Below are 16211 nucleotides of genomic sequence, written 5' to 3'. Positions count from 1 at the left end.
TGTAGCACAGACCCTGGTACTGCCAAACTGCCTTTCCTGGGGTTTCACTGCAGCTGCTGCTGCTGCCAACCCCTCAGACAGGCATCTGCCCTCCTGGGGTCCAGCCAGGCCTGGCCCAGGATGGCAGAACAAAGAACTTCCTCTGAGAGAGGGTGTGACACCCTCTCCCTTTGGAAAATGGTGTGAAGGCAGTGGAGGAGTAGCCTCCCCCAGCCTCTGGAAATGCTTTCTTGGGCACAGATGTGCCCAATTCTGCATAAGCCAGTCTACACCGGTTCAGGGGACCCCTTAGCCCTGCTCTGGCGCGAAACTGGACAAAGGAAAGGGGAGTGACCACTCCCCTGACCTGCACCTCCCCTGGGAGGTGTCCAGAGCTCCTCCAGTGTGCTCCAGACCTCTGCCATCTTGGAAACAGAGGTGCTGCTGGCACACTGGACTGCTCTGAGTGGCCAGTGCCACCAGGTGACGTCAGAGACTCCTTCTGATAGGCTCCTTCAGGTGTTGCTAGCCTTTCCTCTCTCCTAGGTAGCCAAACCCTCTTTTCTGGCTATTTAGGGTCTCTGTCTCTGGGGAAACTTTAGATAACGAATGCAAGAGCTCAGCCGAGTTCCTCTGCATCTCTCTCTTCACCTTCTGCCAAGGAATCGACTGCTGACCGCGCTGGAAGCCTGCAAAACTGCAAAACTGCAACATAGTAGCAAAGACGACTACTGCAACTCTGTAACGCTGATCCTGCCGCCTTCTCGACTGTTTTCCTGGTGGTGCATGCTGTGGGGGTAGTCTGCATCCTCTCTGCACTAGAAGCTCCGAAGAAATCTCCCGTGGGTCGACGGAATCTTCCCCCTGCAACCGCAGGCACCAAAAAGCTGCATTACCGGTCCCTTGGGTCTCCTCTCAGCACGACGAGCGAGGTCCCTCGAATCCAGCAACTCTGTCCAAGTGACTCCCACAGTCCAGTGACTCTTCAGTCCAAGTTTGGTGGCGGTAAGTCCTTGCCTCACCTCGCTAGACTGCATTGCTGGGAACCGCGACTTTTGCAGCTACTCCGGCCTCCGTGCACTTCCGGCGGAAATCCTTTGTGCACAGCCAAGCCTGGGTCCACGGCACTCTAACCTGCATTGCACGACGTTCTATGTTGGTCTCCGGCGACGTGGGACTCCGTTGTGCGACTTCGGGTGAGCACCGTTTCACGCATCCTCGTAGTGCCTGTTTCTGGCACTTCTCCGGGTGCTACCTGCTGCTGAGAGGGCTCCTTGTCTTGCTCGACGTCCCCTCTCTCTCCTGGTCCAATTTGCAACCTCCTGGTCCCTCCAGGGCCACAGCAGCGTCCAAAAACGCTAACCGCACGATTTGCAGCTAGCAAGGCTTGTTGGCGTTCTTTCGGCGGGAAAACACTTCTGCACGACTCTCCACGGCGAGAGGGATCCGTCCACCAAAGGGGAAGTCTCTAGCCCTTTTCGTTCCTGCAGAAACCTCAGCTTCTTCTGTCCAGTAGAAGCTTCTTTGCACCCGCAGCTGGCATTTCCTGGGCATCTGCCCATCTCCGACTTGCTTGTGACTTTTGGACTTGGTCCCCTTGTTCCACAGGTACCCTAGATTGGAAATCCACAGTTGTTGGTTTGTGTCTTTCCTGCATTATTCCTCTAACACAACTTCTTTGTCCTTAGGGGAACTTTAGTGCACTTTGCACTCACTTTTCAGGGTCTTGGGGAGGGTTATTTTTCTAACTCTCACTATTTTCTAATAGTCCCAGCGACCCTCTACAAGGTCACATAGGTTCGCATTCCACTTTTGGAGTATATGGTTTGTGTTGCCCCTATCCCTATGTTTCCCCATTGCATCCTATTGTAACTATACATTGTTTGCACTGTTTTCTAAGACTATACTGCATATTTTTGCTATTGTGTATATATATCTTGTGTATATTTCCTATCCTCTCACTGAGGGTACACTCTAAGATACTTTGGCATATTGTCATAAAAATAAAGTACCTTTATTTTTAGTATAACTGTGTATTGTGTTTTCTTATGATATTGTGCATATGACACTAGGTGGTACTGTAGTAGCTTCACACGTCTCCTAGTTCAGCCTAAGCTGCTCTGCTAAGCTACCATTATCTATCAGCCTAAGCTGCTAGACACCCTATACACTAATAAGGGATAACTGGGCCTGGTGCAAGGTGCAAGTACCCCTTGGTACTCACTACAAGCCAGTCCAGCCTCCTACATTACTGCATACAGATTTCACAATGGTTGTGAAGCTACTATAAATGAGGAAAGCTTAGTTGGATTCAGCTATAAAAATGGTACCTCACTTGTGTGGGTAGACCTTACGCCTGCGAAAGGAAATCCCCAAAAACACTATGTGGACACATCAAAATTATCAAATACAAAACTAACTGTTTTTGTGTGGGGGGGACCTTCGTTTTTGGTCCTGGGCTCAGCAGTCATATAGGGAAACCTACCAAACCCAAGCATTCTGAAAACTAGACCCCGAGGGAGTCCAGGGAGGTGTGATTTGCGTGGATCCCCCAGTGTTTTATTACCCAGAATCCTTTGCAAACCTCAAAATTTGACTAAAAAAAACACTTTTTCCTTACATTTCGGTGACCGAAAGTTCTGGAATCTGAGAGGACCCACAAATTTCCTTTCACCCAGCATTCCCCCAAGTCTCCTGATAAAAATGATACCTCACTTGTGTGGGTGGCCCAGGTGCCTGCAACAAAAAATGCCAAAAACCTTTAGAGATTGAGGGGATAGCACAGCGAGTTGATAAGCACATATTTTTCTTTTATACATCTTTTAGGCTGACTCTGCTTTGGGGACCCACACAAGTGAGGTATAATTTTACTTGGGAGACTGAGGGGAACGCTGGGTGGTAGGAAATTTGTTCTAGAACAGTGAGTTAGGAAAATATGCTTTTTGAAGCAAATTTTGAGGTTTGCAGAGGAGTATGGGTAAGAAAATGTTGGTGGATCCAAGCAAGCCACACCTCCTTGGACTCCTTGGGGTGTCGACTTTTCAAACATGTCTGGGTTTGGTAGGTTTCCCTAGATGAAGGCCGCACCCAGGGTCAAAAACATAGGTGCCCCCTCCCCCTCAAACACAGGTAGTTTTGCAATAGATCATTTTGATGTGTCCACGTACTTAAGTGATGTTCCAAACACTAAAATTGTGAAAAGAAACGCACTTAGGTTATGTTAAAAAGACCCCTCACCCACCAACCAAGTTGGTGGCATGCTTCATCATCGGGGCCCCACCTGAAACACCTAGCGTGTCACGGGTGTGCTGTGATGCCTGATTACAGCGGAGCAGGTTTTGTCATTTTTACCACACATACTAGTTGGATTTGGCACAAGGGGGAGTGACAGTTCAGTAGATCACATTTTATTAACAAGAGATTTCACAGAAATGAAATGCACTGTTAATAACTGAAAGGCCAAAAAACGGAACCAGTGACTCGCAGCTCGTGAGCTGTAAAGCCATGACAAGGCACCAACCGCTTTACAGTCCATTCACACACCTTTCATACATGACATGCATAAGACCATTCATGCCGCCAGCCACAGGCCCAGCACATTACAACCCTCGCATCGACAGACAGCGCCACTCAAGGGCCCATTACTTACATATACCCACATGCCTGATACAGCAATCACACCAGCTGATGGCTGTGTGGACTGGCGTTTGGCTGGCAGTGTGTTGCAGTAGCCAATAGCAAGTCAATATTTACACCGCCAGCCAAACGCCACTCCACACACAATGGCATCACTTCTTGTTTTTAAAACAAAGAAACCACTAACTAATTAGAAATAAGTACAAAACTACAAACAGAAAAGCTTGAACTAAATACATGACAAAAATGCCAACCATGAAACTGAACACATGCAAATATAAAACAGGCAGATTACACTCATGGTAGTTCCCAGTAATTCTTCTGGGTGTGGTAATTCCTGAAACAGCCACCCACACACAGACCAGGCTTTGAAGGACAATCTGGGCAGTACATTTGAGTCTCCCTCCGGATACCTCTTCGAGCACAGACTCTCCATTACTTAGCTGTAAAGTCTTTTTTGGGCTTGGGAGGAATGTGCTCAGCAAAGTGGCAATCCTTCAATCTAGCCACATCCTCCACCACCGCTTCTCTAGGAACTCTTGCCTGTTCCACCACAATAAGGCTCTCTATCACTGACTCCTGATATTTCACAGATGTCATCTTTGACTCTGGAGACCTATCCTTGAACCCAATAAAAGCATTAAAAGTTGCCAGGTGGAACAGGTGAATTGCTAACTTCTTATACCAAACGTAAGACTTACGAATAGCAGTATAAGGTTCCAACCTCTGATCAACTCTATCTACACCTCCCATGTACTTATTCTAATCTAAAACGCACACAGGTTTGCGCACTTCAGCAACCTGGACCCAAACAGTCATAGGGGAAGTACTCTCATCATGGATGGTACTTAGCATGTAGACATCCCTTCTGTCTGTAAATTTCAGAGCTAGCAGCTCATCATTCTGCAAGGCACTGCACTGTCCTCTCTCAAGTTGTTTTCATAGACCAGCTCCCTTGGATAGCCTTTCTGGTTACAACAAATTGTGCCACAAGCAACAGTGTCCACTCTAAACAATTCCTTAAACATCTGCACTCCAGTGTAGAAGTTATCTACATAACAAAAGGTGATCTTTGTTAAGCAGTCGAATACCAAGTTCCCACACAATTTTCTCAGTAACACCAAAAGTGGGAGGACAACCAGGGGGGTCAATACTGGAATCCCTACCAGTGTAGACCCAGAAATTATGCACATATCTTGTACTACTTTCAGACAGCATATACAATTTAATTCCATATCGTGCCCTCTTGCTAGGAATGTACTGCCTAAACACCATACGACCCTTGAAGAGGACCAAAGACCCATCCACAGCTATTTCTTTGCCTGGAAGATAGACCTCTGAAAAACGATCTACTAAAAGATCAAGGACAGGCCTAATCTTAAAAAAACGGTCAGAATCAGGGTGATCTTGTTGCAAGGCTAAAGCATTGTCAGCAAAATGCAGCACCCTAAGAAGAAGCAAATACCGATTACGATTCATGGTTGCAGAAAATATAGCCGTTGCCATCAAGGGACTAGTAGACCAATAAGAAGCCAGCGACGACTTCCTTATCAACCCCATCAAAAGAGTCAAACCCAAAAACCTTTTCATCTCTTCCAAATTTGTGGGAATCCACTGGGTAGCTCTAGAGTGTGGCCTAAGTCTGGCAGCATTGTCCCTCAAATATTGCTCTGCATACAAATTAGTCTGCTCAGCGATCTCTTCCAAAAACACGTCATCCATAAATAACTCAAAGTAATTGACAGGCAAAGAGTTCTCCATATTGACTCTTCTCCATGGGAGACCAGTAAAGGAAGGCAACTCTAGCTGTTCCATGTTTGGAGCAACCCAGAGTTCAAGTCTTCAAACGGGAAACCTTTCAGCCCCAGGTTGCTGCACTATTGGCACATCAGAGTCCTCCTCCAAAACAGGCCCTTCATCAGCACTGAGAGTGGCTTCCTCATCAGAAGGTTCCTCTCCGACAGAAACTTCACTTCCAGAATCTCTCACTTCCTCCTGTGCCTCGGATGCAGAGTCAGTCTCATAATCATGATCAGACAATGACTCAAAAAGCATACCAACAACCTGCTGTACGGTCCTCCTGCGGCTAGCCATGATCCTTCCTACGAAAAGTAACTGGACAAATGCACCACCACCAACCAGCACTGTGTAAGATAAGTAATAAACAAAGTGTGGCTTTATCACAAAGAGTTATGTACTGAAAAACTCTACAGCTCACTTGCCGGAAAAACCTACTCACCAGCAACTACTCTGCACAGACACCGCAATCACCAATGATATCCCACTAAAAAGAAAGAAAAGCAAATTAGAAATAAGACAACACAAATATCATTGTGCACAAATCTAAGGACAATTTCACACACAATCCTGCATTGAGTACACCACCTACAAACATGTAATTCATGCATGACAACAATACTCCTTTGGAGTAAATTGTTTTTACTTACCTAAAACATGCAACTACGCAAACCGCAGGCCAACCACTGCCAAAACCGCAAGGAGCCACAGCAAAAGAAGCAAAAGCTTTGAACTAGAACAAAAAGGAGAAAAAACTGTTATAATCACAAAGGCAAATACTTCGCCAGTTGACAAACACCCCACCATCAAGCATTTAGAAATTGGTGCCTAAGTGGATTCTGCCCCCCTTAGGTGCAGATGGGTCTACTAAAAAATGAGGCCGCCCCATAGCCAATTTTGTATTTTTTTAAGTTTCAGCCATGTTACACAGCAGTTGCACTGCTGTAAAACATGACTTAAAACAGTGACAAAACCAAAAGCGACCTTGTAGGCGAAACGTTTTGGCTTTGCCAATGCTTGTTTTTATTGGAATTGGTATAACTTTACTGTCCAAATGGCCCTCATATATTGCCTTTCCGTGTGGCTCGCATTGCCTGTGTTGCTCTTTCTCATTTTGTACATTGCCTTCCTAGTACTTTGCCCAACTCATGTATGGTGCCTCGGTGTTGATTTCATTGCACAAATGATGTGACTATGGGAATGTGTTTTGTTCCAGAACCACTGCTTAGTGAGTTCTTCTTCTCCCATTCTGGATTAGTAAAGCATATATTGTACCTCTTTCTTGGAATGTTGTTTCTTTTGTCTGCTTATTCTATCATGGACTCACTGCTGATTATGTTCCATATAGACATTGGGTAACATGACAGTTCTGTGCTTTTAATAGAGATGATCCCTGTGGCACAGAGAAGAATAACCATCTTTGCATTTTCACTTTCCTTGGATACTTAGAGCATGTGCAGAGACAGTTAAGCAACAGAGACGCTTTACGGAAATGGCCACATTAGAAAGACGTTCATTTTGGGGGTGTGAGCTTCTGAGCGCATTTCATTCTATGACACCCTCCTCTAAATCAGTCGCCTAGTCTCATTAAAAGATAAAGATCTTAATCTACATAAATTTTATCAAGCATGATCACTTTGCCATATTGAAGTAGCCGTCTCTATGACACCTACTGAATTTAGCCTCGACTGCTGCTTTCCCTTCCCATGTAGAGCAGCTTTCTCATTCAACTGGAATTACATAATATCTTAAGATATAGGACACCGGTTGTAAACAACAATGTCCATGAAGGATACTGAATTGTATCCTTACTGCCCTACTATCCAGAGAAAATACTTCACAGTGTTGCCATGCCTTAGTCGCAGACTTTGGAAGGGCTTAGAAACAGATTCAATCAATGACAGTGCTAAAAATAGATCTTGACTTGATCCTTGTACGTTGTCCATTCATGGGAGGTGAGGGGTTGCGAATAGCAACAGCCCCACTGCTAGATGTGGCCTAGTGGATAGGTTTTGGCAATGGAACTCTGATACTTGATATTTGCTCATGGCTTTAACACTATTCCAAAAGATGCTGGTGATTGTAGGAGGCTGGACTGGCTTGTAGTGAGTACCAAGGGGTACTTGCACCTTGCACCAGGCCCAGTTATCCCTTATTAGTGTATAGGGTGTCTAGCAGCTTAGGCTGATAGATAATGGTAGCTTAGCAGAGCAGCTCAGGCTGAACTAGGAGACGTGTGAAGCTACTACAGTACCACTTAGTGTCATATGCACAATATCATAAGAAAACACAATACACAGTTATACTAAGAATAAAGGTACTTTATTTTTATGACAATATGCCAAAGTATCTTAGAGTGTACCCTCAGTGAGAGGATAGGAAATATACACAAGATATATATACACAATAGTAAAAATATGCAGTAAAGTCTTAGAAAACAGTGCAAACAATGTATAGTTACAATAGGATGCAATGGGGAAACATAGGGATAGGGGCAACACAAACCATATACTCCAAAAGTGGAATGCGAACCACGAATGGACCCCAAACCTATGTGACCTTGTAGAGGGTCGCTGGGACTATTAGAAAATAGTGAGAGTTAGAAAAATAACCCTCCCCAAGACCCTGAAAAGTGAGTGCAAAGTGCACTAAAGTTCCCCTAAGGATAAAGAAGTCGTGTTAGAGGAATAATGCAGGAAAGACACAAACCAACAATGCAACAACGCTGGATTTCCAATCTGGGGTACCTGTGGAACAAGGGGACCAAGTCCAAAAGTCACAAGCAAGTCGGAGATGGGCAGATGCCCAGGAAATGCCAGCTGCGGGTGCAAAGAAGCTTCTACTGGACAGAAGAAGCTGCGGTTTCTGCAGGAACGCAAAGGGCTAGAGACTTCCCCTTTGGAGGACGGATCCCTCTCGCCTTGTAGAGTCGTGCAGAAGTGTTTTCCCGCCGAAAGAACGCCAACAAGCCTTGTTAGCTGCAAATCGTGCGGTTAGCGTTTTTGGATGCTGCTGTGGCCCAGGAGGGACCAGGAGGTAGAGGGGACGTCGAGCAAGACAAGGAGCCCTCTTAGCAGCAGGTAGCACCCGGAGAAGTGCCAGAAACAGGCACTACGAGGATGCGTGAAATGGTGCTCACCCAAAGTCGCACAAAGAAGTCCCACATCGCCGGAGAACAACTTAGGAGGTCGTGCAATGCAGGTTAGAGTGCCGTGGACCCAGGCTGGACTGTGCACAAAGGATTTCCGCCGGAAGTGCACGGAGGCCGGAATAGCTGCAAAAGTCACGGTTCCCAGCAATGCAGTCTAGCGAGGTGAGGCAAGGACTTACCTACACCAAACTTGGACTGAAGAGTCACTGGACTGTGGGAGTCACTTGGACAGAGTTGCTGGATTCGAGGGACCTTGCTCGTCGTGCTGAGAGGAGACCCAAGGGACCGGTAATGCAGCTTTTTGGTGCCTGCGGTTGCAGGGGGAAGATTCCGTCGACCCACGGGAGATTTCTTCGGAGCTTCTAGTGCAGAGAGGAGGCAGACTACCCCCACAGCATGCACCACCAGGAAAACAGTCGAGAAGGCGGCAGGATCAGCGTTACAGAGTTGCAGTAGTCGTCTTTGCTACTATGTTGCAGGTTTGCAGGCTTCCAGCGCGGTCAGCAGTCGATTCCTTGGCAGAAGGTGAAGAGAGAGATGCAGAGGAACTCGGATGAGCTCTTGCATTCTTTATCTAAAGTTTCCCCAGAGACAGAGACCCTAAATAGCCAGAAAAGAGGGTTTGGCTACCTAGGAGAGAGGATAGGCTAGTAACACCTGAAGGAGCCTATCACAAGGAGTCTCTGACGTCACCTGGTGGCACTGGCCACTCAGAGCAGTCCAGTGTGCCAGCAGCACCTCTGTTTCCAAGATGGCAGAGGTCTGGAGCACACTGGAGGAGCTCTGGACACCTCCCAGGGGAGGTGCAGGTCAGGGGAGTGGTCACTCCCCTTTCCTTTGTCCAGTTTCGGGCCAGAGCAGGGCTAAGGGGTCCCCTGAACCGGTGTAGACTGGCTTATGCAGAATTGGGCACATCTGTGCCCAAGAAAGCATTTCCAGCGGCTGGGTGAGGCTACTCCTCCCCTGCCTTCACACCATTTTCCAAAGGGAGAGGGTGTCACACCCTCTCTCAGAGGAAGTTCTTTGTTCTGCCATCCTGGGCCAGGCCTGGCTGGACCCCAGGAGGGCAGATGCCTGTCTGAGGGGTTGGCAGCAGCAGCAGCTGCAGTGAAACCCCAGGAAGGGCAGTTTGGCAGGACCAGGGTCTGTGCTACAGACCACTGGGATCATGGGATTGTGCCAACTATGCTAGGATGGCATAGAGGGGGCAATTCCATGATCATAGACATGTTACATGGCCATATTCGGAGTTACCATTGTGAAGCTACATATAGGTAGTGACCTATATGTAGTGCACGCGTGTAATGGTGTCCCCGCACTCACAAAGTCAGGGAAATTGGCCCTGAACAATGTGGGGGCACCTTGGCTAGTGCCAGGGTGCCCTCACACTAAGTAACTTTGCACCTAACCTTTACCAGGTAAAGGTTAGACATATAGGTGACTTATAAGTTACTTAAGTGCAGTGTAAAATGGCTGTGAAATAACGTGGACGTTATTTCACTCAGGCTGCAGTGGCAGGCCTGTGTAAGAATTGTCAGAGCTCCCTATGGGTGGCAAAAGAAATGCTGCAGCCCATAGGGATTTCCTGGAACCCCAATACCCTGGGTACCTCAGTACCATATACTAGGGAATTATAAGGGTGTTCCAGTAAGCCAATGTAAATTGGTAAAAATTGGTCACTAGCCTGTTAGTGACAATTTGAAAGAAATGAGAGAGCATAACCACTGAGGTTCTGGTTAGCAGAGCCTCAGTGAGACAGTTAGGCATCACACAGGGAACACATACCTTTAGGTCACAAACTTATGAGCACTGGGGTCCTGACTAGCAGGGTCCCAGTGACACATAACAAACATACTGAAAACATAGGGTTTTCACTATGAGCCCTGGGCCCTGACAAACAGGATACCAGTGAGACAGTGAAAAAACCCTGACATACACTCACCATCAGGCCCAAAGTGGGGGTAACAAGGCTAGAAAGAGGCTACTTTCTCACAGTGATAGACACTGCATTGAACATCCGGGGCTCCCAACAAAGTGGCATTTTTGTTCCGCGGGTGGCAGTCCCTTAGCATTGCTATCAGAACTATCCCTACCCAAGCTGAGGTGTAATGGGCAGTGTAGGAAAATGTCTTCCTATTGCAGTTACCCCCCACTTTTGGTCTGATATTGATGCTGACTTGACTAAGAAGTGTGCTGCGACCCTGCTAACCAGGCCCCAGCACCAGTGTTCTTTCACTAAAAATGTACCATTGTTTCCACATTTAGAGCACCCCTGGCACACAGATAAGTCCATTGTAAAAGATACCAGTGGTACCAAGGGTCCTGTGACCAGGGAAAGTCCCTAAGGGCTGCAGCATGTATCGTGTCACCCTAAGGGACCCCACACCTAACATATGCACTCTGCCAATGCAGATTGTGTGTGTTGGTGGGGAGAAAAAGGCAAAGTTGACATGGCATCTCCCTCAGGATGCCATGTACACAAAATACTGCCTGTGAAATAGGTAGGTCACCCCTCTAGCAGGCCTTAAAGCCCAAGGCAGGGTGCACTATACCACAGGTGAGGGTACAGCTGCATGAGCAATATGCCCCAACAGTGTCTAAGTCTAGTCTTAGACATTGTAAGTTCAGTGTGGCCATATTAATTATATGGTCTGAGAGTTTGTCAAAACGAACTCCACAGTTCCATAATGGTTACACTGAATACTGGGAAGTTTGGTATCAAGCTCTCAGAATGATAAACCCACACTAATGTCAGTGCTGGATTTATTAAAAAATGCACACAAGTGGCATCTTAGAGATACCCCCTGAATTTTACCCAATCCTTCAGTGCAGGACTGACTGGACTGTGCCAGCCTGCCACTGAGATGAGTTTGTGACCCCCTGGGGTGAGAGCCTTTGTGCTCTCTGGGGCCAGAAACAAAGCCTGCACTGGGTGGAGGTGCCTCACACCTCCCCCCTGCAGGAACTGTAACACCTAGCAGTGAGCCTCGAAGGCTCAGGCTTCGTGTTACAATGCCCCAGGGCACTCCAGCTAGTGGAGATGCCAGCCACCCGGACACAGCCCCACTTTTTGGCGGCTATTCTGGGGAGATAATGAGAAAAACAAGGAGGATTCACCCTCCAGCCAGGACAAGCCCCTAAGGTGTCCTGAGCTGAGGCGACCCCTGCCTTAGGAAATCCTCCATCTTGCTTTGGAGGATTCCCCCCAATAGGATTAGGGATGTTCCATCCTCCCTTCCGGGAGGAGGCACAAAGAGGGTGTAGCCACCCTCAAGGACAGTAGCCATTGGCTACTGCCCCCAGACCTAAACACACCCCTAAATTGAGCATTTAGGGGCGACCCTGAACCCAGGAAATCAGATTCCTGCAACCTGAAACAAGAAGAAAGACTGCTGACCTGAAAGCCCCGTAGAGACAACGGAGACAACAACTGACTTGGCCCCAGCCCTACCGGCCTGTCTCCAGACTCAAAGAACCTGCACAGCGACGCATCCAGCGGGACCAGTGACCTCTGAGGACACAGAGGACTGACCTGCACCTAAAGGACCAAGAAACTCCTGAGGACAGCAACTCTGTCCAAAACTGCAACAAAGAAACCATCTTTAAAGAGACTCCAGCCTCACTCGGGAAGCATGAGACTTCACACTCTGTGCCCGACGCCCCCGGCTCATGTTCCGAGGAACTAACATCGCAAAGAGGACTACCAGGTGCCTCCAACGATGTGGACACCCTGAGTCGACCTCCCTGCAACCCCACAGCGACGCCTGCAGAGAGGATCCAGAGGCTCCCCCTGACCGCGACTGCCCTGTAACAAAGGAACCCGACGCCTGCAAGAAGCACCGCACCTGCAGCCCCCAGGACCGAGAGGAACCAACCACCAGTGCAGGAGTGACCAGCAGGCGGCCCTCGTCCTAGCCCAGTCGGTGGCTGGCCTGAGAAGCCCCTGTGCCCTCCCTGCATCGCCAGAGAGACCCCTGGGTCCCTCAATTGCTTTCAACGCAAAACCCGACACCTACTTTGCCTACTGCACCCGGCTGCCCCTGTGCTGCTGAGGGTGTATTTTGCATGCCTGTTTGTGACCCCCCCCCCCCACCAGTGCTCTACAAACCCCCCTTGGTCTGCTCCTCGAGGACGCAGGTACTTACCTGCTAGCAGACTGGAACCGGAGCACCCCTGTTCTCCTTAGGCGCCTATGCTATTTGGTCCCTACTTTGACCTCTGCACCTGACCGGCCCGGTGTTGCTGGTGCTCGGTGTTTGGGGTTGACTTGAACCCCCAACGGTGGGCTGCCTATGCCCAGGAGACTGAACTTGTAAGTGCTTTACTTACCTGAAAAAGTAACCAATACTTACCTCCCCCAGGAACTGTTGATTTTTGCAGTGTCCAGTTTTAAAATAGCTTATTGCCATTTTTACCAAAACTGTGTACAATACTGTTTTAATTCAAAGTTCCATAATTACCTGTGTGAAGTACCTTACAATTTATGTACTTAAATTCTGAATCGTATGGTTCTAAAATAAATTAAGAATATAATATTTTTTTTATATAAAAACCTATTGGCCTGAAGTTAAGTCTTTGAGTGTGTGTCATTTATTGCCTGTGTGTGTGTGTACAACAAATGCTTACCTCTACCCTCTGATAAGCCTACTGCTCGACCACCCTGCCACAAAATAGAGCATTAGTATTATCTAATTTTGCCACTATCAACCTCTAAGGGGAACCCTCGGACTCTGTGCACACTATCTCTCACTTTGAGATAGTATATACAGAGCCAACTTCCTACAGGCAGGTTATTAATCCTGGCTTTCCCATCTAACAAAGTTGTGTGCTTGTGGCCAATCACTTTTTGTATATGTTCCTCTGCTCTAGTTTTGTTAACAGTGATAGAAAGTACTTGGAATGATTCTAAATGCATGTAATAAGTTTGTGATAAAAATAGAATGCAATACACTGTGGATATTAACCTCGTGGAGATGGCACCTAGTGTCACTGTCTACTCATTAAAATGTAGTATAGAGGTAAAGTTATATTCCCCTGGAACACGCAGTCCTGCATGTAACAGTAGTTCTCGTATTCTGCCAAATTACTTGAACTTAGACAAATTGTGTTCTTTGTATACCTCTGTCCACCTATTTCTATTTGTGAGAACTATTACACAGGTTTACTTTAACCAGGAAATTGGAACCAACGACCTATTGGTCACATCTGCATGATTTTATTCTCACATGTTTGTAATTTCATATTTTCGTGGCAGTTTGAGGGTTAGCTGACAGGTAATGAGCAGCTGAAGAGGTACTCTGCATGATTAATGAAAATGGACTATTTAGTCACAAATGTTGTTTGCTCTTACAGTAGGGATGCAGCAGAGATGTGCTGAAATATCAAACCACCAATACATCCCAGAGTGGTTGAGAATATATTGCAAAGATTCCTGAAGTCTCTACATTTTTAGTAAATGTCTACTACCTGCCTTTTGCGCCCTACAGGCTCCACTGCTGGCCAGAGACTTTTCACTGCAGATGCTCACACTTTTCTTTATTAGCATATCTACAAGTATGAGAATTGTTAACTTGTATTGTGGAGGACATCTTGATGGTGGTATGCCTTGTAAACACATGTTGCCCATTAATAGATGCCCTGCATATGAATGCAACCTCTCAGTGGGCCTTTTGTTAATCTCACATCATTGACTGATAACCTATTCTGAGCTCAGCAAGTCCCCACCAACATATTGTCCTATAGGAAGAGGAAAACTTGTGCATTGGGTGTTCTGCATCAGCTCAGAGTTGGTCACAGCACACCTGAAATGCTGGACATTCCTGCAAAACAACTTGATAGTTGGCCACCTTAGCCCAGAACATCTGAGAGATGTTCAAACTCTGAATCCTTAACAAATGTACATAGCCTTACAGTGAGAGTGCCTCCTGTGATGCCCAAGTGAAAACCTCTCACTTCACTTATTCAGCCTTTGTCCTCTGTCTAATTACGTGCCATAGAAGACAACAGTTCTGTCTCCATCCCCCTTCATCAATCTCACTTGAAGGGGTGGAGGAATAGGGAATCTTTGAGAGGAACCCACTCATTGGCATTGGTCTGTTTCGATTGATAACAATATTTAAGATGATACAATGTTCTGTGAATTCAGTCTACATTGCCATACAATATTTCTGTTTGTATGTGTTAAATTTGCATTAAGAGATTGCCTTTTCTTTTTCATGTATATCAGTGATAACCTGCTGAGGAGAGCAGCATGCGAAGAAGCTCAGGTGAGCAAATCCTTGTATGCTGATCCGAGTTCTTATTCTTTTGAGATTGTGTTGCTTTAGCAGATGTGCACTATTGACTCAATTTGATTTTCCATTGTAGTATTTTGTGAAATACTTACCCACTGTGCGTGTATAACGGGCACATGATGCCACTTAAATAACCCCATATAATATTTTGGAACTGTGTGTTGAATGATGATAATTATTGTGATAAACTGAAGTATGTATTTGTTGTAGTACCTTACTCCTTTCTTAATGGTCTATTTATATTAAAACATCTAAGTGTTTTCTGACTAGCACATGGCAGTGTATAACAACAATCAGTATATAGAAACATCTCAGTAGCATTTTGTACTAGGAGTTCTACTGTCTTTCATTTTTGTGGGCAGAAACTATCTGGACTATATGAAATGCAGGTAGGCCCAGGGAGCATGCAGACATGTGCAAGGCAAGCATAAGTGACTGACACTTACAACCAGCCCATATGCTTTGCAGGTCTTTCAGTGGCATCTGCGGTTTCACTAATCCGTGTGTTTTCTACAAACATGCAGGCCTTTCTTGGTGGAGATGTGGTTGAGGTCTCCAGTCTCTTGGGTTGTGATCATGCCCTCATACCTGCCCCACCCCCAACTTAACCACATTTTATAATAGCAAGCTAATCAATTTATCCTTCTGCCCACTAACTTCTTAATATATTTTCTGCTGTTAGATAGCATGCACCAGACTCATGAAAAGGGTAACAGGCAGCTTTATAGAAAAGCTACAGTAATTGAAGCTACATTGATTGTTATTTTACAGAGGTAGATGTAATGTAAGTTAGTTATATACACTACAGTGGGTGATGAAGAAACTAAAGGTCTATGAAAAGGTAGGTTTATATAATACAGAGAGAAACAGAAACCTCAGCTGCCACACAATTCAACCAGTACTGACAATATGGATCACATATAGGATCAGAGGTATATGTATCTGGAGACAATGTTAAGTGAATGATGCATGCTCAGTTACACATTGTGTCAGATTGTCAGGAACATTAAGTGTCATGATAGCGAACATGAAGTATTGTGGTAGATAAAGTTCGGGCAAGATGTTAGTATTTTAGAGGAAGAGTGACTGCATTCAGGAGGAAATGTCAGGCGTAGGTAGGCAGAAGATGGGAGTAGAAAATTGGGCCAGGGCACAAAAGATAGTTTGAAGAGTATGAAAGTAGAGTTAGAGGAAAAATGGATATTAAGAGGGAAGAAATGTGGTCAGAAAGGAGGTTAGAGAAGCCAATGTGGGTTAGGAATATGAAGTAGAGTGCTCCTCCTTTCTTTGGAGAGGGAGAGTAAAAGGGTAGAAATTCCAAGGTATAATGATGCTGAGGATGTCAGTAATTGGCA

The 16211-nt window shown here is 46.2% G+C and overlaps 1 protein-coding gene across 1 annotated transcript in view; it reads left to right on the top strand.

Moving 5' to 3' along the window:
* AGK (acylglycerol kinase) overlaps positions 1–16211 on the top strand; it is a 188742-nt gene that overhangs the window by 9447 nt on the left and 163084 nt on the right. The window contains exon 2 of the mRNA XM_069227974.1: positions 14790–14829. Within this exon, the coding sequence (XP_069084075.1) occupies positions 14790–14829 (40 nt within the window). The remainder of the gene's footprint in view (positions 1–14789; positions 14830–16211) is intronic.

The sequence above is a fragment of the Pleurodeles waltl genome, chromosome 4_1 (genome assembly GCF_031143425.1).
Source record: "Pleurodeles waltl isolate 20211129_DDA chromosome 4_1, aPleWal1.hap1.20221129, whole genome shotgun sequence".
NCBI lineage: Eukaryota > Metazoa > Chordata > Amphibia > Caudata > Salamandridae > Pleurodeles > Pleurodeles waltl.
This window is presented reverse-complemented; position numbering and strand designations above follow the sequence as displayed.